Consider the following 27,713-nt stretch of genomic DNA (forward strand, 5'->3'; position numbering starts at 1 on the left):
CGGAGTGAGGAGCGAGCCGTGGGTCCCGCCCCCGCGGCCCCAATGTTGTCACGTGTCGGGGGAGACTCGAGTCACGTGAGGCCCAGGTGGCGGCGCTGCTGTCGGGAGAGAGAGAAAAGAGGAAGGGGAAGCCGGAAGGGGTGGAAGTGGAGCAGGGAGGCGAAAGGCGGCTTCGGGGAAAAAGGCCAGGGGGCTGCGCGCGCACCCGCCTCTCGCTCCGCCGGCTGCGCCTCTGCCTCCGCGGCCAGGTGACAGCTGGGCCCGGCCTCCGCGCGCCGCCGCCCCTCCCCCCCGGCCCTGCGGGTGCCGTCTGCGGGGCTCGATGCCAGTCGGCCACGTCCGGGGCAGTTTTTGAGTCCCCGGCCCGGATCGCGACTGTCCCTCCCTGCCCCATCGCTGCTCCAGTTCCAGGATGCAGAATGTGATCAACACGGTGAAGGGAAAGGCTCTGGAAGTGGCCGAGTACCTGACGCCGGTCCTCAAGGTAAGCCGGGCGGCTCTGGCTCGCTCTGCACCATCCGCCCGAGTCCCGGTCCCCAGCGTGAGGCTGGTGTAGAAGGTGGAGGGGCGGGACGCGCCGCCGTGTGCTGTCGCTCGCCCTGGGCTTCTGGGCCGGTCCCAAGGCTTGCCGGCTCCCCGGCTTGAACTTGAGCGACGGGGTACCTGCTGTCTCCACCGGTCATTCCTCTGTGCGTTGGGCTGCTATGGGAGGTGGTGTGGAGCAGAGATAAGAACACTGAATCCTGACCTCCACAGTCTTTTAAACAGGTATCTGGGTTAACCTTTGAAAAGATGACAGCTCGGTGGCCAACGGCATGCCTCCTTTTTCTTCCAAGTTTCATAGGGAGTTATGATTATTCGGTGATCTAGATTTCCAACTTCTTTTGGTTTCAGAGGAACATAGTAAATTGTAACACGTTAGTAACTCTGAGCGGAACTAGGCGAAACTTCTGGTTTCCCAAGCTTTTAAAGTAGCCGCAACTGATTATTAGTCCTGGATTTGTGTGATCCTGTGACAGCAGTTCCACCGGGAAGTCTGCGTATAGATTGGACACAGCAGAACCTTTTCGGGGGAGAGTTGTGACACGCTGTACTTCTAAATTTCCAGCGCTGCCTTCAAAGTTTCCTTACAACTTCTGGGATCCATCTTTTTGTTGTAACTTGCTTTTGCCTTGTGAGAAAGAATAGTTAATGAGTGGCAGATATTTGCTTAGTTTTTGCTTTCGTTCAGTATTGAGCTTTTTGTAAGAATTTTACTTATCTTAACCGCAGGCAAGAAATAGGCAGACAGGCTAAGCAGGCTCTTCGATCTCTTTTCTTGACAAAGGGAACGCTTGGTCTTTATCTTACTGTTTCATTATTATTTTTCTAAGACACCTTTGAAAATGATAGCCCTTTGGATCAAGCGAGAAAAGGCTGCAACACTTGTAAATGAGAAGCTTTACTCTTGCTTTGTTTTGTGAAAGTCGTTTTAGTTAAGATCACTCATCTATTTAGAAATTGAGTACAATTTCGACATGGAAATCAAATGCTTCTATTGTATGTTATACTTTTCCAGACTGTTGTATTATCTGGTACATTATTGTGTACCATTTATTCAGCTTTTAGTCTAAGGGAGAAAGATGGGCAAAACACTTCTCAATTAAATATAAAATGACTATTTTTTAGACCACTTGGATTTTATTGAGTTTGTGATGTAGGACTGTTTTGAGGAATCATTTGTTCTCTTCACCAATCTGAAAGGCATGTTAGAAAATCAGTATGTATAGTATATATTTTTGTGTTTATTTTTTGAGACTGGATCTCATTGTGGAGATTTAGCTGGTCTGGAAGTCACTATGTAGCCCAGGCTAACCTTGAATTCTTAGAGATCCTCCTGCCTCTGCCTCCCAAGTGCTGAGATAAAAGGCATTTGTCACCATGCTCAAAGGCAATGTGTGGCAAATGTTTTTAGCATAAATGAAAGCAGAATTAATGGCCTTCTTCTAGTCACTCCTGGTTTGTAGAGACAGTCCTTCTAGATTCCTTCTAGATGAGGGAACGTAAAGGGGTGGGGAGGAAATATCTAGAAAGAGGTGATGGCCCTTTCTTAGGAAGTAGAAGCTTGAGAAGGCATGCTTTGTTTAGATGGCATCTCTGTAGTAAAGCCAGAATCCTTAGAGTGATCTTGAAGGTTCTCTCTGGCCAGTAGAAGTCCCAGCCTTCATCTCATGAGTACTTTGGCCATAGCCAACCCTCAACCAGTAGTGCTCCCCCCCCAACAGCCTTACAGTTTGGTTCTTTGTCCTTTATTTATTTATAATATGTATTGTACTTATTCCTTGGGAATTTCATATATGTTTACAGTAAATTTGGATATTATCTGTCCCTCATTTCCTCTCCCAATTCCTCTCAGATCACTCCCAGCATTACTCCACCAACTTACGTTTTTATTTTTAACCCTCTGAGCAGTCCTGCTGCCTATACAGTTGGAGCATGGACAGCCTTCCAGGGGCCACACCTTGGACAGGACTTATCTTCCCTAGCAGGCATCAACTGTCAGAGGCTGGGGACTGCTTAGAAAGTATCTTTTGCAGTTACAAGGCTACTGCACTCAGAATGTCTGTGATTACTTGTGTATGATCAAGCCAGTCAAAATCCCAGTGGGTTCTGGAGGTGTTCACTAAGTTGAGCCCCTAACTGAGGAGTTATTTTAATACCACCTTTCCCCTACATAACTTATTTTTTCTTTATAGTATGAAGATGAAATTGATCTGTTTTTCAGGCATGCAGCCCATTGTTTCCAATAGTACTGGCATATAGGGATAAATAATTTGTTGAATAAATACTATTCACAAATGGATCTTTTTATTTTTGTAGACTACCACAAAATCTTATAAGTTAAAGTGTAGGATAAAAATTAGTCAATAGCTTCTTGCTTTAGAGGAGAAGATACTGTTTTACAATTTTAGTGAAGCTGGACATGGCGGTAGTGATGCATTGGTGAGAAGTCCAGTGAGGCAGGAGGATTTTGACTTACACACCAGCCTGGCCTGCATAACAAAACTTAGTCCAGAAGAAGAAAAAATAAAAAGAGAGAAAAAACTTATGGTGGAGATGAGACTAATGGAAAATATTAAATGATTACTATTATAGATTTCTAATATTACTCAGTTTAAATAAAACAGCTGTGTTAATGTGCTGCAGAATGACTTGTTCACTGTGCAGGGTCACTGTAATCTAAATATTTGTACGCTTTTTAACCTTCATGTTTTATTGTAGTACTGATCAATTATACAGCAAGTAATTTCATGTAACTTATCTACATTATACCTATATATCTTTGTAATCGAGGACCAGTGCTATTTTACATAGCACATTTAGGTTTCAGTGTTTTGTTTGTTTCATAGCGTACTCTCCATTGTCTAGGAGGGGCAGCTTTTTGCCGTAATGACTTTTTTTTTTAACTGAATGTGAAGATGGTCTAATATTTTTATTCTTTTTGTTCTCTTTAGGAATCAAAATTTAAGGAGACAGGTGTACTCACCCCAGAAGAGGTGAGCATCGAAGACACCCTGAAGCCTTTGTCTTTACGATTCTATTATACTAGTGCCTTTTCCTCGTTCTTAGAAAACATCCTGAATTTTTTGAGGAAAATTATGTTTAGGTAACTATAGTAATTAGGTTAAGAGAATTTCTACTTTCCTGAGCAGATAAGGTATAATATCTTTTCATTTTGCTGCTTCTCATAGTTCTGTGTAGTTGAATTCTGGAAATGTAGGTCGTGAAGGGGAATGGAAATTTCTGTTGTATTCACTAATTTGTACCACTGTGTGAGGATGTGCCCTGGAATTGGCTGCCTTGGCTCTGTTTAGACCAAATGTATATTTTATGACATTGTGTTGGAAACCTTGATAGTGCTTTTTCTCCTGACATTCAGCTCAACTTTTGCAGAGTAGACAGTGATTTTATTTTACCATGTTTTCCCTTTGCTAAATTAATTGTGCTGAAGGTAAGTAACGGGGAAACTGTGGGGATTTTACCTGCTCGCTATACTTTTCAAACTTTTTTGCACAGAATAATGCTTTGACGAATCATTTTATTTGTTCACCAGATCTGTATTATGATTTGTCATTGGCTTAGGTTGTTTATCCCTAGAGAGACCTATTCCAGAGAGTTCAGCTTTATGAATAGTTACAGTTGCACTACCCTTGCTTCTTAAAAAAAGGCAGCAGATTTATTTACACTTGATCTTCAACATTTACTAAAAACATTATTCATTAGCAATAGAATCATATCCTTTGTTTTGATAAAACCATAATAAAATAAGTTGTGTTATATGATGAGGCTCTGGGTGTGGCTATAAATTAAAAGGCTTCAAATGAGAGAATTAATTGATCTTTCAGTTTTTAGTTATGGTGACACTCTCTTTAGTCCACTTCATTCTGAGACCTAAGAATGGCTTGATGCACTCATTCTGATTTGTTTGTTTGTGAAACTGCCTTTATTCCTAAAAAAACACACGGGACGGTGTGGAAAGAGCCTAGGGAACCCGCTTTCTAGAACCATTTCTCTAATTTCTCTAAATTTAGACAAATCAGTTAGCTGTTTACCTCTAGGCCTCATACTTACCCATCTGTGAAATGAGGGGTTTGGGTTAGACATTCTTGAAAGGACCTATTTGCCTTAGATGTCTTCAGTGTAATATGTTGAATGCCAATTCAAAGTCCATTTTGTTCTTAGGGCTCTCATTAATTTCCTTCCCAAACAGGCATTTTCTAGCCAGGGCTTTTGAACTATCTGAAGTCAGGAGCAGAGATAAGCATATGCTATATTTGCACACCTTGACTTTATCTCCGCTGTGTGAAAATAAATCATTGTTGGATGCATTTTATAGAATTAAGCTACTTTCAAACAAAAATTTATCCTAACATGAATAACTTAATAACCTCATGATGAGTTTCCTTTAAAAGAATCTAAGGCAAAACTAGCTTAATTTGATACAAAGCATGTAATTTTAGGCTCAGATAGAACATAATTAGAGGATTGAGTTAAATGAGCCCAAGGGAGACAATAGGAAGGTATGATTTGATCAGGATAAATACTGCATACTGAATTGAGTTGTTAATTTGTTTCTTCTAATTTCTGGGCTCTTATTCATCAGTTTCTAGCTAGCTGTCTTTTTGTTTTCATTGAGAAATGTGGAAGTATTTATGTTTCAAAAGAGGACAGCCCAAATCTATTGCTGTATTCTTTGGGGAAAAACAAATGCTAGTGTAACTAACTTAAATATTGTTACATGAATTGAAGGTCAGTTTAGGAATAATACTGTTTGCTAAAGTGCAAATATTGATTACATCTTGTTGGACACAGTATTAATCTGTATTATGTAGTGAAAAATATCGCAGGAGAATATTTACTATAAGAAAGATGTAAACAATTGGTAATTTGAAATTTAACTCTAACAAGTAATGGTGGCTATTGCTAATTAGGACAGACATTCACATGTGCTAATTATTGGTGCAGTTCTGTGGGTTTCTTTTTTCAGTTTTATTTCATAATGTTTGGTTATTTTTAAATAATTACTACCATGAGACCATTAGATAAAATTAATATCTTATGACTTGAAGGCAATATAATTAAAGAATCTCCATTTTAAATAGTTTCTTTGGCTTGCATTTTCTTAACTTGTTACTTTGGTGACAATAAATTAATTCCTGGCAACCACAGAACTAAAAGTAATACTTGGTTGTGTTCAAATGCCCAGATGCTCAAAACTGAAGGTAGAAAGAAGCTATTGTTTTTATTTTGGCTTCTATTATTAATTAACCATTTTAAATAATTTAAAAAGTATTAAATGAAAGAAGAAAAAAGTTTGTGTTGGGAATAAAGTTGCCATATCTTAACGCTGGTGAGATACCATTTTAGAGTAGACTAATTTTAGAATGCTTATTGGGTTGAATTTTACTCTCAAATGAAAGTAGACTTTTGGATACACACACACACACACACACACACACACACACATACTTCTTCAAAAGATATTGAGAAATTCTTATTTCGTACTGTGTAATAAATCCATAAATGATTCAAAGTTATCAGTTAGAGCTGTGTGACATAGCAAATGGAAAGATATAGACAGCCTTGCAGTTACACTGTAGTTCTGCTGAGCAGACTCTTGTTTTCTTTTTTAAAAGAAAGATTTGTACCCTTCAGTGAGGTTTCTTTATTTTTATGAGAACTGACCATTCTTCACATATTAAATTCCTTTTCCCTGGATGTGATTTTTATTTGTGAAGAAAAGCGAAAGCTTATAATAACGTTCAGCCTGCTCAGAAAGCTCAAGGAATCCATTAGCTGTTTTCCCTTTTTCTCCTCATCTCCTTCTCTACCCCTCTCTCGGGACTCTTTGGACAGGTCTCACGTACTCTAGGCTAATCTGGAATTCACCAGGTAGCTGAAGACGGCCTTAACTCTTTTCTCCTTCTTCCACCTCACCAGTGCTGGGATTACAGGCGTGAGCCACCACAATTGGTGGCTCAGGTGCTGGGGACCAGCCAGAACCCAAGCCTGATTTTATAGATGTTTCATAGTTAGTTCAGAACTTAAACTTCCCCCCATTGTTTGTTACTATAATTGTTTTTTCTCCTTACTTCTTTTAAGAGTATAATAAAACTTTCAGTATTGGTCTAGTGCTGGGGCATATAGCTCAGCCACAGAATGCTTGCTTAGTTTGCATGCCCCAAGTTTGATCCCCAGAACCACAAAAACTAAAAGTTTCTTAAAAAACAATAGAAGACTGAAGAGACGCCTCACTTATTAAGTTCACTTGTTAATGCAGAAAACCCGAGTTCCATTTCCAGCAACCACACAGTGGCTTATAACTATCTCTAACTTCAGTTACAGGGACTCTCATGCCTTTTTCTGACCTTTGTGGATACCAGGAATGCATGTAGCACAAAGACTTACATCCAGATGAAATACTTGTAAAACAGTGCTAGAAAAATTAAGTAATTATATGAGGAAGCAGAAACTCCCACTGTGATTTAATGAAATAGACTGACATTATAGACCTATATCTATTTACTTATTTAAACATTTTCTTTGCGTTTTCAGTCTTTAACAAGACTATTTATTGAACTGCAAGGTGGATTTTGAACTTCATTGCCTTACCTGTAGTCATTTCGTATCATCTTTGAAATATGGTTTGATTATGAAAATTGAATTAAAGATAACAGTGTTTGCTGAGTGTGGTGACACAACGCTGGGGGCAGAGGTAGATGATAGGCCAGCCTGGTCTACAGAGTGAGTTCCAGAATAGCCAGGGCTACACAGAGAACCATGTCTTGAGAAACAAAACAAAAAGATAACAATTTTCTTCTTTCTTCCAAAGTTAACTTGAGTTTTTTATAGACCTAAAACTTTTAAGTTTCCTAATTGAAAATAAATTGATAAAAACAGGTTTTGTTAAAATTTGTGTTTTAATTGATTAAGTATCAGAGTTACCCAGGGTGATCAGTTTGATATTTTGCCATCCTGTACTCAGTGATGTTCATGTTTCTTTTCTGCTTTTTCCATATTCCTTGCAAACCCTGAATAGTTTGTGGCAGCTGGAGATCACTTAGTCCACCACTGTCCGACGTGGCAATGGTACGTAATGTTGTGTAAAGATTTGTTATCTGTTTTACTTTGCATGTTAGCATAAAGCATGGGCATGCTCAAATCCACTTACTCTCTGCTTGTGTTTCCTTTGTTCTCTCCACGTCTGATCTTGTGGGTGTTCTAAAAAATATGTTTAGGAGTTTAATCCTGTGAACAGCTTTTGAACATTTTAATGACATATGGAGATACTTTCTGGAGTTTATGTTCTTTAAGCTATAATACCCAAACTTTACTGTCACAGGTGAATGTTATTTGCCCTCTTTAGAGGTCAGCTAACACCAAAGGCTTGTATTGCTGCTCAATAGGCCCATAATGAATTATAGTTAATTTTTTTCATTAACATTACTTTGAAATATTAAAGTAATTTAATACAAATATACTTTAGAATAAATGCAGTTTTATTACTTTTAAGTACTAATGGATGGGGAGAGGGTTCTAAAATGTTATCTCAGTACTGGCTGGACTGTTTTGTTTAGGCACTGTTATCTGTAACTAATCAACTTTTTTCTTGCATATGCTTTAATATATCTTTTTGTTAAAGATGTTTTTCAATTATAGTTCTAATTATTGGATTCTAGAATGACAATGTTGTAGTTGCTACCAGTTTCCTTTTTGGCTAAATAATGTAATTACCCAAAATAGTTTTTAAACTAAAGGTAGAAAATTATTTTGTGACCTGTTTTAGTTCCTTTCATCACTGGCTTTTATCAATTTTTGTGTGTCTTACAGGGCATTAAGTCTTATGTACCAAGAAATGCCAGATTATCAGCTTCATTTAGTTATGTGCATGTGTGTGTATTTCTGCTCTAAATTTTAAAAATCAAGTTTTTGTCATAGATGTTTTCTGATTCAATGTGTCCGTGTGTGTGTTCTAAATATTTTTTGCTACAGTTAGTTTCTGGTGTATATTTATGCACATATACATATCCTCATATTTTTCAAGTCAAATAAGTATAGAAATAAGCTAACACTTATTTGATTAGAGGAATTTTCTTAGACTTTACTATGATAGATCCACATTTCCTTATTGAGAGTTTTTCATGATGGCTTAAGTTATCCACATAGTTTAGATGCCGTACGTGTAAAGCACAGTGCAGAGCAGTATATATAGGTAATACCTTTTAACAGGTATTAGTAGTTAAGATTGCTATGTTTATAGATTTATAAAATGACTGTATACGTGACTGTGTGTTTGAGCATAGCATGCCAGAGCAAGCGTGTGAAGGTCGGGAACAAGGTACGGGAGTCAGTTCTCTCCTTCCACTCCCTGGGTGCTAGAGATTGAACTCAGATGCTCAGCCTTCGTGGCAAGTGCCTGTAGCTGCTAAACTATCACGTCAGCTTTATTTTTATGGATTTTGATTGTTAAAATAATTACACTGAGAACTCAGTCACACCTCATGCTAGTGCCCACACATTTGTTTGAATTGCTAGGGCCAAGGAATAATAACTTACTGCTAGAAGCAAATATTTCCATGCCATCATGATCTTATTTTAACTTCTTCCCTCAGAACTTCAGGCATTGATGTTGAGTCTGATAGTTGAACTTAGTGGAAGAAGAATATAGGCTGTCAAATGATATTCCTGGCTTTATCTCATTTTCAAATTTGTAGAGTTTAAATTAAGAAAGATTGAAAAAGCAGCAGAACTTCAAATTTATGTGTTGATACTTGTGAAGGCACCATATGCCTGCTCTGTCCTGGTCAGGTCTAGTAGATGGTGCACAGAAGACTGAATAAATTGTTAGTGAGAGATGTCACAGTAGCTCAGAATTGCAAGCAGTTGGTCCCAAGTCAGAGGAGGAGGAGATGAAGAAGGGTCCCGGAGTCACTTGACTTGATCCTAGCTCCTCCAGCCTGTCTTCCTGACTGTGAGCACTCTGGCCCCTTTAAACTTCACTTTCTTACCTATAGAGTGGGAATAGTATTCCCTGCCTTTTAGTGTTAGAAGAATTTACTGATAATTAATAGCTCATTTTAGAGCTGAAAGTCCTGTAATTACACGCTGCAACTGGATTTTTGTTGTTGTTGTTGTTGTTGTTTGCTTTTAAGATTAGTATTCTCAGTTTGAACCATCTTTGGTTCAAACATTTTTTATCTTTTAGTCTCATCTTTAAACACTGGTAGGGAGGAGGGCTTTAAATTTTTAGAATAGAGTCATTGTACAGAGCGATAGGGTTCATGTAGAAGTTTCCTTCATACACCACCTTACCCTCTTCAACTCCTCCCCCCTTCTAGGGGACAAGTGATCTTGTTAATTGTCTGTTTTGTATGTAGTATTATTCAGCCTTTTCCATTCCTAGCCCTAATGTCAAAATGAGCAACACTTCGATATTAACAGCCTGAGAGGTTATATGATGGACTAGATTATGGAAGAGCTGCATTTTCTTTTTGTTTAGAGGCAAGTGCAATAGTTTCCTAGTTCTATTATTATACCATTTTCCCTAATATTAAATACAAATCCCCTCTGTCTGCATCTCCTAATATATTTCACTCATGCTGGCATATGTTTTCTATGCCCTTGCTTAATGGCAAACTTCCTTAACAAGTCCTAAAACAATTTCCACAGAAATGCAGATTTTGTAGTCTTGAGATTTACATGTGATATCTTGTTACATATTTGACTTTAAAATATTTTGTATTTCGGTGCTTTTCACTGTTTTTAAAGGGCTACAGGGGAAGAATTGAAAGTGAAGGCATATCTACCAACAGGGAAACAATTTTTGGTAACCAAAAATGGTAAGAATTATATCATTGTATACATTAGTAAAGTTCGCACAGTATATTGAAACAACAAAATCCCACTCACAGTTACTGATCCTAATTTGTGGCTGAAGTTACACTTGAAGTTTCTCACAAATGGAAACATGAAAACGTCACAGAGCTTTGGTTTCTACCCCAGGATACTTTGCGGTTGATTTTTATCCCCTTTTCTTTAGCTCTTTTTACAGAAAAGTTCTAATTGTCAAAATATGGAGAAGAAGTTTCCTGGAAAACACTTAGATTCCCCTTAGCGTTTTGTTTGTTGTTGTCTTTTGAATCAGGGTTTCTCTGTATAATGCCTCTGGATGTCCCGGAGCTTTCTCTGCAGACCAGGCTGGTCTCAAACTCACAGAGATCCACCTGCCTCTGCCTTCTTAGTGCTGGGATTAAAGACATGCACCACCACCACCCAACACCCCTTACTTTTTTTAAGTTGGTTTCATAATCAAAATATATTTAGCTATTTGATTTTGATTTTTGTGTATTTTTATGGAAATGAAATTGATCCCACCTTTGACATAGAAAAGTTCAAAATTAAAGATTTTTATCATTCATTGTGCCATTCAAAGTACCCACAGGCATAAAAAAAACTCCTAAGGTAGATGTCATCTTATTTATGAAGTTAATTTTTTATTTTTTTTGGTTTTTATGAGACAGGGTTTCTCTGTGGTTTTGGAGACCATGTTTTCTGTTGTTTCCAAACAAAAACGCCAAGTATTTGGCATACAGCTCTCTGGGAGAGGGCTTGCTCAGCTCAAAGCCCTGGGTTTGATAAGACAGTATGACAAAGCAAACAAACAAAAAATCCCAGCAGTTATTTCTTTTTTATGTTTAGTTTTAAGATTGATAATTCATATCCTGGTTGTTTAATCAGGAAATAAATAGCCTTGAGCATCGTGTTTAATAGTTTTATGAAATAATTGTACTTGTTAATTGATACACCTCTATGAAAATATTGGCACCTGTGCTATATTAGGAAATAAAAATTTACAGTTCATTGAATTTTAATCTATCTTTTGTAAATAGCTGGAACTTAAATATGAATTATGAAATTCATATTGATAGTTACTTTAACCTTGTATTTCAAGGTCACCTCTACCACCTCTCAGTATGACAGGTGGTGTTTGCATATTTTGAGATCAGAACTGTTAGTGTGAAATATACAGTAGCAGGAACCAAGCACTGTCATCTGGCTTCAGCCAGCTGTTCCCCACAATGATCATGGTAAAAGAAGACAGAGATGCTTAAACCAGAGAACCTTTTACTTGACTTCTGATTAATGGGGTCAGACAATTATGTGTCTGTGGGCTGAGTGTAATCTTAAGGTATCAGTCTCATTGGAATGGGAAGGTTCACTTAATATCTTGGTAGTATTTTTTTTTTTAATGACAGAAGCTATGTCTTTCTGACAGGTTTATTATTAGTGGTTATATACCCTATTTGCCTTTTTTTTAATAGTTCCATGCTACAAACGGTGTAAACAGATGGAGTATTCAGATGAATTGGAGGCTATCATTGAAGAGGATGATGGTGATGGGGGATGGGTAGACACATATCACAACACAGGTGAGAGGTGTACAGAATGACATGTAGTTAATATAAATTATTTTAAAGTTTTTAAAATAATTTTTATAATAGGTTTGATTTAAAAATTTAAAAAGTGCATATAAGGTACAGGTTTGTCCCCAAAGACTTCACCCTGAAAAAGTAGTATCTGCTACTTAATTGCAGTTTGAAATATTTATTTTTTCCATTATTGCTACATAGAAGAGAAAATATGTCCAATAAAAAGCACTGACTGTGCATATAAGTTTGCCCAGAATCTACTGTTTAAAGCCTAGAGGGTGTGGTAGGTTCAGCATCATCTTAAACCAGTTAGCCCCTTCCCCTGCCTTCTGTCAAAGAATTTTCAATGCTCTTCATTAATTTTCTCATGGCTGGAAGACATAGGTAGCTCATTGATATAACTTGACTGTTGACTGACTAGAATGATTACTTATATTGTGGTTTCCTCTGGAAAGATACTTTGTTTTCTGGTTGTATTTTATTTCAGAAGCTCTATCCTAAACTTAAAGAATTTACCGATAGGATCATACTACACAAAGCTAAGTACGTATTAGTACACTTGGGTTGGCAAAAGTCTGCAAAAGTTTGACAGCTAAAAACGTTTACTTAAGGATACAGAACAAGTGACATCATCCATATTTTCCTATATGGAAAATAACAAAAGTATTGTTATTATAATATCTTTTGGTTCATTTAATACATAAATTCTAATCTTCATTAGAGCTACTTGTAGAATTATAACTTTAAGCTGTATCTCAGGATAAGGCAGTGCTCCCAACTGAGGCCAGTTTCCCTTGTTTTGTCTCATTGAGGTTTCATTGTTGCTGTTTTCTATTATTGGCCCCTGTATTCATCAGTTGTTTAGAGGGACGGAAGCAATAGAGGGTGTATAATGACATTGCTTTAAGGATAAGTATGACAAGAGACACTGGAGCTCTCTGGCATTCAGAGGAAAGCCACGGGATATAGGAATGGGTTTATTTACAGTTTTAGCTAGATTGGAGAGACTGTCTTTTTACTGTCTCTTTAGTGATGTTATAATTTTATAGAAAAGATAAAACAAAATTCAAGAAATATCAAGTAGATTTAGCTATGATATAAATTGTCAGGCCTGAGCTAACTCTTTTTCTATAGCCAGGTTTTTTCACAGGATAGAATCTCTTGGGGAAATTTTAATTCTCTAGTGTCTGTTCTTCCAGGACCACTGGTACACTATAATATAAGTAGAATTGTTGTAAGGAATTGGCTTATATGACAAATGAATTTTGTAAGGTATGCTCCAGCAGCCTGGATAACCAAGGAAGGGTTGATGTAGAGGCAGTCTGTAGGCCTTTATTTCCTCCTTTCTCTTTTAGTTGATTGGATACAGTCTACCTACTTTTTGAAGGATTATCTGCTTTATTTAAAACTGGTTTCAATATTTATTCATAGTCTCTTTTTAAAAAGTACCTCTACTACAGCCTCTGAACTAGTTTTTTTTTAAATATTTATTTATTTATTATGTATACAATATTCTGTCTGTGTATATGTCTGCAGGCCAGAAGAGGGCACCAGACCTCATTACAGATGGTTGTGAGCCACCATGTGGTTGCTGGGAATTGAACTCATGACCTTTGGAAGAGCAGGCAATGCTCTTAACCACTGAGTCATCTCTCCAGCCCCTCTGAATTAGTTTTTGACCAGACATCTGGTTATTACAATACTAACCACTGGACACCTGGCTGTTACAACACGTTGGCAGAATAAAACATCATAATGCTAGAATGTAACCTTGTTCAGAATTACTTGAACCTTCTTTTTTGTGTGCCATACTTTTAAGATTTTTTTCTTTTTTTTATTTTTTAATTTTTGAGACAGGGTTTCTCCGTAGCTTTTGGTTCCTGTCCTGGAACTAGCTCTTGTAGACCAGGCTGGCCTTCTTTTAAATGATCTTTTTGACAACCCCATATCATTTGTAGCGTATCTCGCTATATCCACTCCCCACCTCAACTCCCTCCCGACATGTTTCCTTCTCACCTTCATGTCATTTTTAAAAAGTCACATGTCCTTGTTATTTTTATTTATATGTGTATTTATGTCTTATCTGCATGTATGGCTGTACCATGTGCATGAAATTGAGTGTCTGTGGGAGGCCAAAAAATAAGGTATTGGATTCCCTAGAGCAAGAGTTTCAAACAGTTATTACCATGTGGGTGCTGGGAACAGAACCAGGGTCCTCTGGAAGAACAACCAGTGCTCTTAACCTCTAAGCCACCTTTTTGCCCCCCCCCTTTTTTCTGAATTGAATTAGTGTAGGTCACATATGCATGGATGTGCAACCATCCACTAGAGCTTGGGGAACCCACCAGTGGCACCTCCCTCCAAAACAAACAAACAAACAAACAATGGCCTGACCTTATTCTACCTCCCTAAGCAGTCATCAAGTACCAGTAGTACTCATCTGGGGTGGAACCTCATGAGCACCTCTCCCATCCATGCTGTAAGATTAACTGGCATAATCTTATGTAGGTCTGATATAGATAAGTACAGACTCTGTGAGGTCATGAGTGCATTTCCATATCCTGTCCAGAGTTCAGCATCTGTCAGCATTCCTTCCTATCTACCAGATTTTCTTTACTTTTTCCCACTTCCTTGATGTTCCCTGATCCCTGGGGGTGTTAATAAAGACATCCTGTTCAGGGCTGGGCACTTAACTAGTAACATAGTCTTAGCACTTTGACCACCACGAATCTCTGCATGACTGTTTCCCATTGCAGAGAGAAGCTGGGGCCTTGGGTTGGGTTTAATGTTATTCTACTACATTATGGTATTTTGGCAGATAGATGAAGTTTGGTTTGATATTCTGGGTTTAGCAAATACTCTTGTATTATTGGTTTGATTGGCTGACATTTGAGTTTTATTGTCTTGATTGACCATATCTGTTGTAGGATGATAGCCAAACTTTTATGAAATAAAAACTTGTAGTACTGGTCTCTGGAGCATGCCGTCTTCCATTTTTGAAGGTGAACTTGTTATTCTTTGGTTTAGGAATGCTAAAGGCGGCATGCCAGGTTTAGATTAAGAAAATATGCTGCACTTATTAGGAGCTTAAGAAAATATGCTGTACTTATTAGGAGCTAAATGCATTTTGAATGTAGGAATTTTTTTGGTCTGTAGTAACTTTAGGTACTCTGATTTTACTGAACTTACCCTCTGGTTAAACTGTCCATTTGAAAGCCGGGCGGTGGTGGCGCACGCCTTTAATCCCAGCACTCGGGAGGCAGAGGCAGGCGGATCTCTGTGAGTTCGAGACCAGCCTGGTCTACAGAGCTAGTTCCAGGACAGGCTCCAAAGCCGCAGAGAAACCCTGTCTCGAAAAACCAAAAAAAAAAAAAAAAAAAAAAAAAAAAAAAAAAAAAAAAACTGTCCATTTGAGTACTCTGATAGGTGCTTGGAACTAGAATAGTATGCAGGGTGGTGGTGTAGGGTTGCTGCTTACCTACATTGTGCCCTCCTATGACAAGGGAGTTCTGAGGAGGTGCCCAGTGAATAGAGTGAGAATAAGTAACCAAGGTCTCTTTGGATTGACTTTTATCCCAGCTTCCTCGTAACTGCTGTGAACCTTAAGCAGCTCATTTAACCTGTCTGTCAACTTCATTTCTTCATAGGGAGGAATTTTTACTCTGCTTTATAGGTGGATTTTGTAAGGATTAATAAAATGTGGAAATAAGTTAATAAAGTAAAAAGATCCATAAGAGTGTGATGTGGTCTTATTACATTCAGATGTCCAAGATATTTGAAGCAAATAGATAATAACCAAATCCTGATTTTGGTGAAGGTCTAATTAAAAATGTAAATATAAGTCATAAAAATCTTTTGATGTGTCTTGTGATAAACTTTTAAATGAACAACCATAAATGGGTTATTTAATAGGGCATAGGGCAAGTCATGGTAATATAAGTAAACTATCAAATCAGAATTCTTTTAGCTTTTTTTTTTAGGTGTTTTTGAAGTACCTTTGGGATTACTTATAAAAATTTATTCTGTTAATATATGCCTACTTCAAAGTTGTGAGAATTTAAGTAAAATATTTTACATTGTTTTATTGAAGTAAATGGGATGTTTGCAGCTTTGTTATTTTGTTTCTATTGAATCTAAACAGGCATTACAGGAGTTAATGAAGCAGTTAAGGAGATTACCCTGGAAAGCAAGGTATTGCTTAACATTTCTAAAGTCAGTGACCTAGTTTTTCCTATGTGTAACTTTTAAATTATATTTTCTTATTTTGAGTGTGTGTGTGTGCATGTGTCTGTGTGTGTCACAGCAAGCATGTGGAAATATGTTGGATAACTTGGGGTGTTTGGTGCTCTCCTTCCATCATGTGAGCCACAGGGATGAAATTCAGGCCATCAGGCTCATAACTATTACAAATTCAATAAACTACTTGTTTAAGTACACGGAACAGTAGCTGGTTAAGTGGAGCATTTGTGAGCGGTACCTTTGCTGATTTACAGGAGTTAATTTTATATTAGTATTACATTTTGTTGTTTAAGCAATTTTATTATTCTGATTTTTAATTACTGGTAGTAACTTCTTAAGTTTTGTTTTTAGGGGTTACATGTGTCCTTTACTATCAGCCAAAATGGTGACATTTTGAATAATGTCATTTTATCATTTAAGTTTGGGCGAAAATAGATGTAAGTGTAGTGGGTCAAGTTTTTATGCTAGTCTGTTTTCATTCACTTTGGTGTATTAGCTCTTTTCTCGGAATGCCTGCATCTGTCTTCATATTTTTATATAACAAATTGAAAAAATATGGAATGCTTCATTAACTTTGGTTTTATCCTTACATAGTGATTGTATAAATTTTCTTTGTGTTGTTATAGTTTTAATATGTGTATTACTGTGTTGAACATACCTTTTCCAAGTTTTTGAATAGTCAAATCTCTCAGAAGTAGAATATTTGGCTGGAACAACCATGTCCCAGTGTTTTTAGCAACTATTCCATACAGAAGTAACTAAGGCATTTTTTAAATGTGTGTTTTGGTCATTTTATCCTTTGGGAGTTGTTAACTGGACTTAAAGGATAGAAAGTAAAATATGCTTTGTTATTTTCATTTATTTTGAAGTAATGGTTCATTGGCCTGGAAATTTATCCTTTTGAATTTCTAGTTTTTGGCAAGTCTGACTGAGAACAAATTTCAGAAGTGATTTTTTTGCTTCAGAACATCTTTATTTTTGCTATTATTGTGTCTACTTCAAATTTGTAATGACAGATAGCAATGTAATATGGCTGGCATTTTTGTTTATTTTGTACTGGGAATTGAAGTTGGAATCTTTGCCTTCCAAGTACCAGGCAAGTGCTCTGCCACCGAGTGACCCCTCTCCTGACTCTGTGTTGACAGGTTTCACTGTGTCACCCATGTTGGCCTACAGCTTTCTGTGTAGCACAGAGAAACTGTGAACTTGAATTCTGCCAGCTGTAGCTTTCCAAGTAGCTGTTTTAAGCCAGTAGACCTTCCTAAAGAATTTTTTTTTTAAACAAGTACGGTAATGGTTATTTTGGTGGTTAACTTTCTTGTTCTAAAGGACGAAGCGGTGTACTAATTTTTTTTACTAGGTGTATGCTTTCTGTAATTTGTTACTATTTAGAACTTTTCTCTTTCTTATTTTTGTAATAGAACTTTTCTCTTTCTTATTTTTGTAATATAGCCCTTAGAATAGTCTTCATTTGAACCCAAGTGTTGATTGTTCATATCTATTCTGTTGTGTCAATGTCAGACACACTGATTCACTAAATAATTACCTAGTACTGACAATCTTCTCTGGTTTACATTTTACATGCAATAGGGATACATTTGATTTTAATTATCTAGTGCTAATTAAGCCTAAGTAGCCTCTCATTAGCATTATTCTTTCTTAGACAATATTAATACATTGAATGAAAATAATGTTATAGTTGTGATGGCTGATAACTTTTGATTAACTCAGCTAAGATATTGTTAGTAAATTAGAATATAATAATGGTTTCTACTTCATTTTAACTTTAAGTGTAGTTTTTCCTTAAATTGTAAACAGGCAGGTTAATATAACGTAGAACTAGTTTTATAATGCTGATGAACTAGATACCCATAGATGTACTGTTTGGGGCCTGTGAGATGACTCAGTAGGTAAAGATGCTTACTGGGAAGTCTAATGACCTGAATTTAGTCCTCAGAACTCATATAGAGGGAGGAGAGAACCGACTCCTAAAATTTCCATACCCATGTGCACACACGAATGTCTAAAAATGTATGTACTATTGTAGTGAGTTCAGTTGGCAATGACTTAAGTGGTTACCTAAGGTAACTTTACTGCTTATTATAATGGCCTCTGCTACTTCTCAATCATAGCACTTAGCGTGTTACTTCCAGTGAATTATTTATTGGTTGGCCATTGTCACTCGTAAGTGAATTTCTTGGGGGCATAAACTACCTGATTAGATAATACATAATTTTACATTGCTTACTTCCTATTGTGCTCAGTGTTCAGTGTACATGTTTCTGAAGATGACCACAATTTCGCTGGAGGTCCTATAAAATGGTATCTTGTAGTAATGGCCTACTTGGTTACACTTTGATCCTACATTGGTGAAATCGCCTAACAGTGCATTTCTTAGAATGTGTTCTTGTCACTAAGTGATCCACAGTTGTAAAACTATTCACAGAAAAGCATACATAGTCGGACAGAGGGAGGAGACAGTCTATTTTCTTCACTTTTCTATCTCCAGTGCCAAGACGAAGACTGTGTATGTAACATGCTTTCCATTAATGTTTGTGAAGGAAATAAATGAATATTTGCTAATAACAATTTTGTGTTAAATGTATTTGTTTGAAATAATGAATATATACTTGAATAACTTAAATATACTTCAAATTAAATATAATTTCAAAGGATAGTATAAAGCTCCAAGACTGCTCAGCACTATGCGATGAGGAAGAAGAGGAAGATGAAGGGGAAGCTGCAGACATGGAAGGTACCAATATTTTACAATTGCTTCAGTTCCATTAGATTGTTGATTGTGGAATAGTTATAATTCATGTGGATTAAGAATTCTCTTCTATCTGCAAATTTCACGATGCCATTATTTTTCAAGATGTCATTATATTTTTCTGCTGTTTAGTATTCTATTGTGTAAATGTACCACATTTTCTTATCCATTCTTTGGTCGAGGGGCATTAAGGTTGTTTCCAGGTTCTGGCTATGACAACCAATGCTGCTATGAACATAGTTGAGCACATGTCCTTGTGGTACGATTGAGCATCCTTCCTTTAGGTATATACCCAAAAGTGGTATTGCTGGGTCTTGAGGAAGGTTGTTTGAAAACATCATATTGAGTAAGATAACCCAGATCCAGAAAGACAAATATCATATATACTCACTCATAAGTGGCTTTTAGACATAAAGCAAAGAAAAACCAGCCTACAGTTCACAGTCACAGAGAATCTAAACAATAATGAGGACCCTAAGAGAGACATACATGGATCTAATCTACACGGGAAGTAGAAAAAGACAAGATCTCCCGAGTAAATTGGGAGCGTGGGGACCATGGGAGAGGGTAGAAAGGGAGGGGAGAAGAAGAGAGAGGAGCGGAGAAAAATATATAGCTCAATAAAAACAATAAAAAAAGAATAAAAGGAAATAATTAATATGGTATCTAAAAGCCATTTAAAATTATGTAATTTAAGTAAAAAAAGAATTTTATTCTGTTGGTTTATCATTTAAGAGCCTAGTGAATATTTTTCTTTATTTAAATTTTATCAGATCAGGGTAAAAATTAGATCTTAGGTTCTTCTATTTTACTCAGAACATGATTTTGAGAACATTATTTCTACTGACTCTTAGTCATAAATCTAATTCTGGAGGATGCAGTAGATAATTGTCTTAGCGTGGTTTAAAACACCTGGGCTCAAGAAATTCTTCCGACCTTAGTCTTCTAAGAATTAGGACTGCAGTCCTGTGTTTTTATACTTGGAAAGATAGTGTTTTTGTTGTTTTTAAAGCAGAATCTCCTTATGTAGTTCAGGCTGGCCTAAGATTCATGATCCTACTCCCTCAGCCATGTGAGTGCTGGGATTGAAGGTGTGTATCATGCCTGGGTGAATCTTAATGGGCATTTTGAAGCAATGTAGAATCCCCTTTTGTTCTTTTGATTGTGATATAACTTCCAAGTTACCAGATAAGTATCATCATCTGCAAAACAACTCCCACATCTAATATTCAGGAAACACTACCAAAGGGATTGGAAAGATTGTAAGAGCCAAAGGATTGGGGAGTTCACTGTGAGATTGTGTCTTCTAGTAATGTCAGAAGCTGTATCCATTAAAGTCTCACTAACACAACTGCCCAATATGAGCTGAACAAGGACAACATTAGACATGCTAAAGTGGATGGGGAGAGATCATGAGGCCCCTGCACAAAGCTATAGAGATAACTAAGGAATACTGATAATAGGAAAAATAGTCTTTTTCCTGGGAAGAGCATACCAATCAGTTATCTAATACCAAATAGCCTTGAAGACATACTTTATAAGTAACATTATACAGACTAAGAAGTGTGTGTGTGTGTGTGTGTGTAACAGTGAGAAAAGATACCATGAATTTAAAAGAACAAGGAGGGGGTATTTTGGTTAATTGTTCTTACAAAGGATCAAACCGACCATTCTAACAAAACAGTATATTAGTTCCTTTCTCATCACCTTGATGCTTGGCAGAAGCAAGGGAGGAAAGACCTGTTTGGGTTCAGTTTTAAGAGCTTTCAATTCATCATTGCAGAAAGACAGTGAAGTTGACCCTGTTATTGATGTGAATCGATGTGATAAATAGATGTTAATACAGGAGCAGAGGGTCTATAAAGTACTTTAAGTGAGCCGGTGAAAGTCCATTATTTGGTAAGAATAGAAAAATCTTATCCTGAGGTTCTAAGTTCTTTAGTGAGACCAAATCTGTCTATTAAATTTCAAGGAGAAAAACACTTCGTGCTACTTTGCTAATAATATGTCAACCTGAAAAGATTAAGTCTTGAAACATTAAGTTTAACTCAGTTAACATTTTTCTTCCTTTTCCTTTTTCATATAAGAATATGAAGAGAGTGGATTGTTGGAAACAGATGAGGTTTGTAAATTTTTAAGATGACTTTTATGAATAAACTTGGAGTTAGTGTTTTTAATATTGGTAAGTCTTTCAAAATAATTTAATGGCTCTAAATTTTTCCCACTGTGTGTAACAGGCTACCCTGGACACAAGGAAAGTAGTGGAAGCTTGTAAAGCCAAAGGTGATGCTGGAGGGGAAGATGCTATTTTGCAAACGAGAACTTATGACCTGTACATCACTTATGACAAATATTACCAGACACCACGGCTATGGTTGTTTGGCTATGATGAGGTAAAAATAGAAAGAAATTTAAAGTAGATGTTTAAAATGGTGGATTTACTCCAATTTCCTTATTAGATCCATGAATATATATCGTCTTTCAAATTTTTGAAGTCATTTGTTCTCCAGTATTTTGACAATTAACTTGATTTACATTTAGAATACACTATTCAGTGTGACAGTACGAAGTATTGAATACAAATAATGTGTTGCGTACTGACTCCTGACCCTTGCTCTAAGCTTATCCTATTAAAGGGTGAGAAGTTGAACTCTGTAGAGTTCCTCATGTTTTGTCAGGATTTTACATCTGTGGAATATGGAAACATTTACAAAATTATTGTGTTATATAGTATTTCCTTTACACTTTTTATTTTGCTAATATTGAATTAAAGAATAATTGAAATAAGGTTAATTCTTTTGTCATTTTATGACTGTCAAAAGGAAAAAAAAGAAATGGACCTAAGGGATAAATTCTTACAATTTTAAAATGTTTTGACATCTGTAATCTTCCCTGTTTGTGGCATCTTTGTAGCATTAAGTGATGGCTCCTATTACAGAGCCTGAATGTTCAGAATCCTTTCTCCAACATTCTGCTCATTCTAAATCTGAAATTGTAAATTATAAGTGCTATGGGGTAATAAACAGGTGCAGGCTAAAAGCTTGAGTAGTGGTTTCAGAGCATTTCTTATGCTTTCAGCAACGGCAGCCTTTAACAGTTGAGCACATGTATGAAGACATCAGTCAAGATCATGTGAAGAAAACAGTGACCATTGAAAACCATCCTCATCTTCCACCACCTCCTATGTGTTCAGTTCACCCGTGCAGGTCTGGGTGTATATCTGTGTATGGGGAAAGAGAGAGAATGTGTGTCGTCTGCACGTGTAAATTTCACGAGTCTTTTATTGGGGGATCTTTAAACATCAGTAACAGAAAATTTTACTTTATAAGCAAAATCTCTTTTATCTTTAGAAATGTTCTCCTTGTACTTAGTGTAGTATCCAAGAGGAAGGAAGATGAACATTACTGACTTATTTTAAATATTGTATTCAGAACTTAATTTTAGTTTTCTTTGTTCAGTTATAGATCTGTTGATCTGTCTCCTTTTAGTCAGTAGCTCCGGCAGTTGTACTGTGGACTCAACGCTCATTTTTCAGATATGATATACATGTTGTGTGTGTGTCTTTTCACCATGTGGTCTGTAAGCCTAACTTGGTGCTTCTCTGGGTGGCCTCCTTATCTCCTCTTGTTGGTTAGCGGGAAGAGATGAGTCTCTACACGCCTTTATTCTTCACTTAGGAGATCTTTTCTTTAGCATTCCCAAATCAGATGAACTTTGTACCTTAGCATTTTTTATCTGACAGTGTGTTTTCATAAGGCCAAGTAAAGTGAAACTGACCTAGATGCATGGTTGGTTTTGAATTTCCCTTACTAAAAAGCAACATGCTTGTTTCTTTGGATTAATAATTTTTAACAAGTAATAGTCATGATTCACTGAAAAATACCCATGAGAATGCTGATAATCCATTGAAAAATTAGATTATAACTTTTGAGAAAAAAAATCCGTTTAGACAAACATGTTGGTCTATACTTGTAATTTCAGCACTCTGATTTGGGAGGCTGGGGCAGGAGGATTGCAAATTCTAGCTCAAAACCAAAGCTAGAAACTGTTGATGGTGTCCACTTATTTAACACAAACTTTTTGTTGACCCTTTTACCTCATGGAAGGCCTGCTTTACTTTTTCAGCTTATTTATATCAGGAATTGTAATATTTCTGTAAAAAGTAATTCATTAGGATCCACTGATTGTGGGATTTCATTGTTGTTCTGTGTTTGTTTTTCTTGTGGTTCTCCATTTATATCCCCATGCACAGGACTTGGGTTAATTGTATTATGTAGATAAACCCTGCCTTTCCTTTCTGTATAGTGAGAACACAGCCTATCATAAACATCAGGTGGCCTACTTTTAACTTTAAAGGTTTTCATTTCTAAGAGTCAATCTGTTCTTCTCACAGTTTGATGTTTTAATAGGTGCTAATTGAATGTCCATCTGTGGCATAAGTTTTACTTTGGTACTTGATAACTGCACTAAACATTCTAGTAAAACATAATTATGATAAAGGAGGATGAAATAAAAATTAAAAATCTGAGATCCTAACAAGAAATGGGGACATTTTTAGGCTTTTCCAGGGGCTGCCTTGGACTGTGCTAGTCCATATATTCTTGTTTTCTAAGAAACTTTTTCTGTGGGTGAAGGGTTGTTTGTAAGAGCTTAAATAGTATTGTATAAATTAGGAAAGTTTGAAAAGCTGTTTGCTTTGTATATTGATTTTTTTTAGTTTATATATCAAATTAACAGGACAAAATCTTCATATAAATTCAAAATTTTCTCATTAAGTAGAATCAGATAATGCCCATTAATACAAAGGAAAGATATAAACTTGGCTCTGATTCTTAGAACCTTTCAGTTACAATTTTTTTTTGCCTAAGCCAAATAAATATTTAAACATTTAAGAGGCTGGTGAGATTTAAGAGGCCTAGTGTGGGTAAAAGCTCTTCCTACACAAGCCTGAATCCTGTTAGGGAAGGAGATCTTCCTGGAAATCTTCCTATGACCTCTCATGTACACTGGCATGCACATACTCGTATTCAACCTCACACAAGCTTACACAGTAGTAATAACAAACATTTACAGTCACAAGACTCTCTTGGCTTTTTCTTTTGTTGATTTGCATACACTGATATTTATGTTTCCAGAGCAAACAACTGTAGCTTCACATTTACCATCTGGCAGGGTTTGCCCTGTGGTTTTTCTGCCTCCATTATCAGAAAGCTGACTGATGCTGTTGTGTTTATTGTGATTATAACTTTTAGAAATGGCTATCCACTCCAGTGAGAGTCTTTATGGCTCAGCAATGTAATTTTATAATATAATTATTTTATATTAAAAATTAAACCATGAACAATTACCATAGGATTTTTGGGGGTTTGTTTATAAATAAAATCTATTTTGATAGAGTTGACCCATGCTAATAAGATTTGTTGTTTGATTTCAGGCATGCTGAAGTGATGAAGAAAATTATTGAGACAGTTGCAGAAGGTGGGGGAGAGCTTGGCGTTCATATGTATCCTTACCTGTATATAGGATTGATGGCAAATAGCTTTTACAGTTTTTTTTTTTTTTTTTTGAGATAGGGTATCTGTAGCTTTGGAGCCTGTCCTGGTGCTCTGTAGATGAGAGTGGCCTCAAACTCTCAAACTTACAGAGATCCGCCTGCTTCTGCCTCCTGAGTGCTAGGATTAAAGGTGTGTACTACCACCATCCGGTGGCTCCTAAGGATTTTTGTTCATTTTGGAAATTTAGTGTAACTTTCATGATAGAACCTATAATTTGTTTTAGCTCCTTGTGTAAGGAAGTCCTAGTGAAAATCTAATTTATCTGGGTTATGTCATATTATGAAAAGTAGTTCACACTCAGTGACTAGACCCTACACTTGCAGGCCAGTTCAGTCTGCCTTGTTAAAGATGTATACTCCCATCAGGTGGTTAAGGTTAACACACAAATGTGTGTTCCCATCAGGTGACGGTAAGGTTAAGGTTATGTCAACCTGAGGCCTCCCTAAAGCAAAGAATTCAAGTTAGACAGGTTAATTAAAAGTACAACCTATAAAATTTTCTCTTGTGGAAAAGCATCTTATTCTGGCTTTCCTACTTAGTTCTCCAGGGTAGGTAGGAGGAGTAAATTAGTATTAATGTCTGAGCACCTTGTCATATCCTGAGATGTTTGTGTCCATATCGGACTCATCAGAGCACTCACAGTCAGTGATTAACATGCCAAATGGCCTGAATTGACTTGGACATAGGTGTGTATTGAATTGTATGATTTATACCATTCAGTGAGAAACAGGTTACTCATGTATTAAAGCTATGATGACCTCTGTATTATTAATAAAACATGTCTATAGAGGAACTTTGGGTTGATTTGATACTGCAAGAAACACCAGGAGCTTTTAGTTCAACAAGATTTCTGGATTCTTGCTGTACATTAACTTTCGCATTCATCTCTATGTGGAAGGCTAGGTAGCAGCTAAGAATACTCTAGGTGATTCATAATAAGTAAACTCAATGTTTCTAGGTTCAATAGAAGAAAAAAGTCAGCATTTTATGAAACGAAAATAGTACAATATCGCTCATTATGTGGTTGTTAAATGTGTGACCTAGCTTCAGAGTCCCTTATGAAGTGTTTGCCTCTACTTTATTTTTCATTTGCTACAGTGTTTGTACACTTGTTTCATTTTAAGTTTGCATAAATTCTAGAAAATTTACAAGCAATAAAAGTGCAAGGTAAGTGAATGAGTTTTATAAACACGAGTTTTAAACACAGACATTGTCCTTATAAATACTGAAGCAAGTTGACATGTGTGAACTTCTTATTAAGAAATTTCAAATTCAGATGTTGGAGTAGATGACTTGGCAGTCAGTTGTAGAACCCCTGTGTTAAGTAGATAGACATTTTCATGACTAGGCATCCTTAATAGGTGTAATAGAAGATTTTATATTTTTCACATAAATTAATAAAATAATTACTATGGATTTAGAACAGCACTATTCATAAATTTTATTTTCCTTAGCTAAAGACCTTCAGGTATCTTCTAATTTTTTTGAAATTTGTACAAGCTGTCATTCCAACAATAGAATATGACTACACGAGACACTTCACGATGTAGTGAAGAGGACATAGGGTGTGTCCTAATTACTGCTTCTGATTTTTAAAGAATTAATACATAGATGTGACCATTGACCATATTTACCAATAGGAATAATTTCTCTAATAAAGGGACTTATATGTTTATGCATTAAATAAAAACTGTTCCACTACCAGCCTTATTTGTTTAATAAAAATGAGTGTGAAGAAGTATTGTTTTTATTTTCTATCAAAAGGTTGTAATAGGATTTCCCATCAGGACGATTGCAGAGTAAGAAATGGTGTCAGAACTTGTTCTAGGAAGTACTCCATACCAGGCTGTGTGTTCTTCCCTTTCCATTCATACTCCTTTTTCTGTCTTGCCATTTCCCCAGTCTGCTCTGTAGTTCATGTTTATGAAGTCCTAATTATATGCCAAGAAGCATGCTCAGAACTGTTATCTTGTTTCCTGATTAACTGACTTCACCCGGATTACTTTTACTTTTTTTGTTTTTGTTTTTCAAGACAGGGTTTCTCTGTGACTTTTGCAGCTTGTCCTGGAATTAGCTCTTGAAGACCAGGCTGGCCTTGAACTCAAGGAGGTGGGAGGTGCGCCTGTCTCTGCCTCCGAAGTGCTGGGATTAAAGGCGTGCACCACCACTGCCCGGCCCCAGATCACTTTTTATTAAGGATTTAGAAATTTTTTCTTAACACAATTGCCAGTAGCATAGTGGGATCTGAAGGAATCTTTAGTTGTATTGTATCAGTTTATAGATCTGGTCATAGGAGTTTAAAAAGCAGGTCTTTCTGGAACAGCATACTTTAAGTTGTAGAAGAGAACCCAGACCTTTGGCTTCTTTGTTTTGTTTTGTGTTTTAACATTCTACTTAAACCTCTGCAATGTCTCTCAATCTCTGTTTGTCTCAGTTTGTGTGAAGTGGAGTGACTTACCTTGACTTCCATCTTGTTTTCATTATTCAAGAATATCCTCCTTAACTTTAAAAGCTTTTGTGAAATTTTGTACACATATACAGTGTATTTTGATCTGACCACCCTCCAATACCACCCTCAACTCCCTGCCCTTCTCCCAGGACCCATCAATTTGTCTTCATCCCAAATTCATGTCTTCATTTTTATCTTTTTTATTTATAACCCCAATTTCAATTAGTACTGACCATATTTGAATGATATAGGGCCACCCTCTGAGGCACAGACAACCTGTCATTGGCCATATATCCAGAGAAAAGTGACCCTTCTTCACCAGCCAGTAACCTTAAGCACCCCTTCCTATTCTCGCTGGAGTTTTGACTGGCCTCATCTTGTGCTGGTTTTGTGCGGGCAGTGATAGCTGTTGTCAAGACATCAGCCATGTCAAGTCTATATGACAGCATTTCACAACTCTACTTAGCATCTTCCAACTCTTACATTTTTTTTGTTTCTTCTTTTTAAGATTTACTTTTTATGCATACAATATTCTTCTGGGATGTACATCTCAGAAGAGGGTGCCAGATCTCATTATAGATGGTTGTGAGCCACCATGCGTGTGCTGGGAATTGAACTTGGGACCTCTGGAAGAGCAGCCAGTGCCCGTACCCTCTAAGCCATCTCTTCCACCCCCAGCTCTTACATTCTTTTGCTTACTCCTCCATGATGTTTCCTGAGCCTTGAATGGG

General features: G+C 36.8%; 1 protein-coding gene across 1 annotated transcript; it reads left to right on the forward strand.

Annotated features, from left to right (window-relative positions):
• Positions 1-73: 73 nt before the first annotated feature.
• Positions 74-26,239, forward strand: Atg3 (autophagy related 3). The gene is made up of 12 exons (XM_075963594.1): positions 74-484; positions 3,495-3,536; positions 7,580-7,629; positions 10,309-10,379; positions 11,862-11,969; positions 16,111-16,160; positions 18,882-18,963; positions 21,066-21,100; positions 21,216-21,371; positions 22,057-22,184; positions 24,413-24,481; positions 26,002-26,239. Exons 1-12 carry the CDS (start codon positions 413-415, stop codon positions 26,081-26,083), a joined length of 945 nt encoding a protein of 314 aa, XP_075819709.1. The 5' UTR covers positions 74-412; the 3' UTR covers positions 26,084-26,239.
• The last annotated feature ends 1,474 nt before the right edge of the window (positions 26,240-27,713 follow it).

Source organism: Microtus pennsylvanicus, chromosome 1, assembly GCF_037038515.1.
Source record: "Microtus pennsylvanicus isolate mMicPen1 chromosome 1, mMicPen1.hap1, whole genome shotgun sequence".
Classification (NCBI taxonomy): Eukaryota; Metazoa; Chordata; class Mammalia; order Rodentia; family Cricetidae; genus Microtus; species Microtus pennsylvanicus.

Coding starts and splice junctions, on each gene's coding strand:
- Atg3 (XM_075963594.1), top strand. CDS start 413: ATGCAGAATGTGATCAACACGGTGAAGGGAAAGGCTCTGGAAGTGGCC. Junction 16,161..18,881: donor AGATTACCCTGGAAAGCAAG/GTATTGCTTAAC, acceptor ATAATTTCAAAG/GATAGTATAAAGCTCCAAGA. Junction 21,372..22,056: donor GGTTGTTTGGCTATGATGAG/GTAAAAATAGAA, acceptor TTATGCTTTCAG/CAACGGCAGCCTTTAACAGT.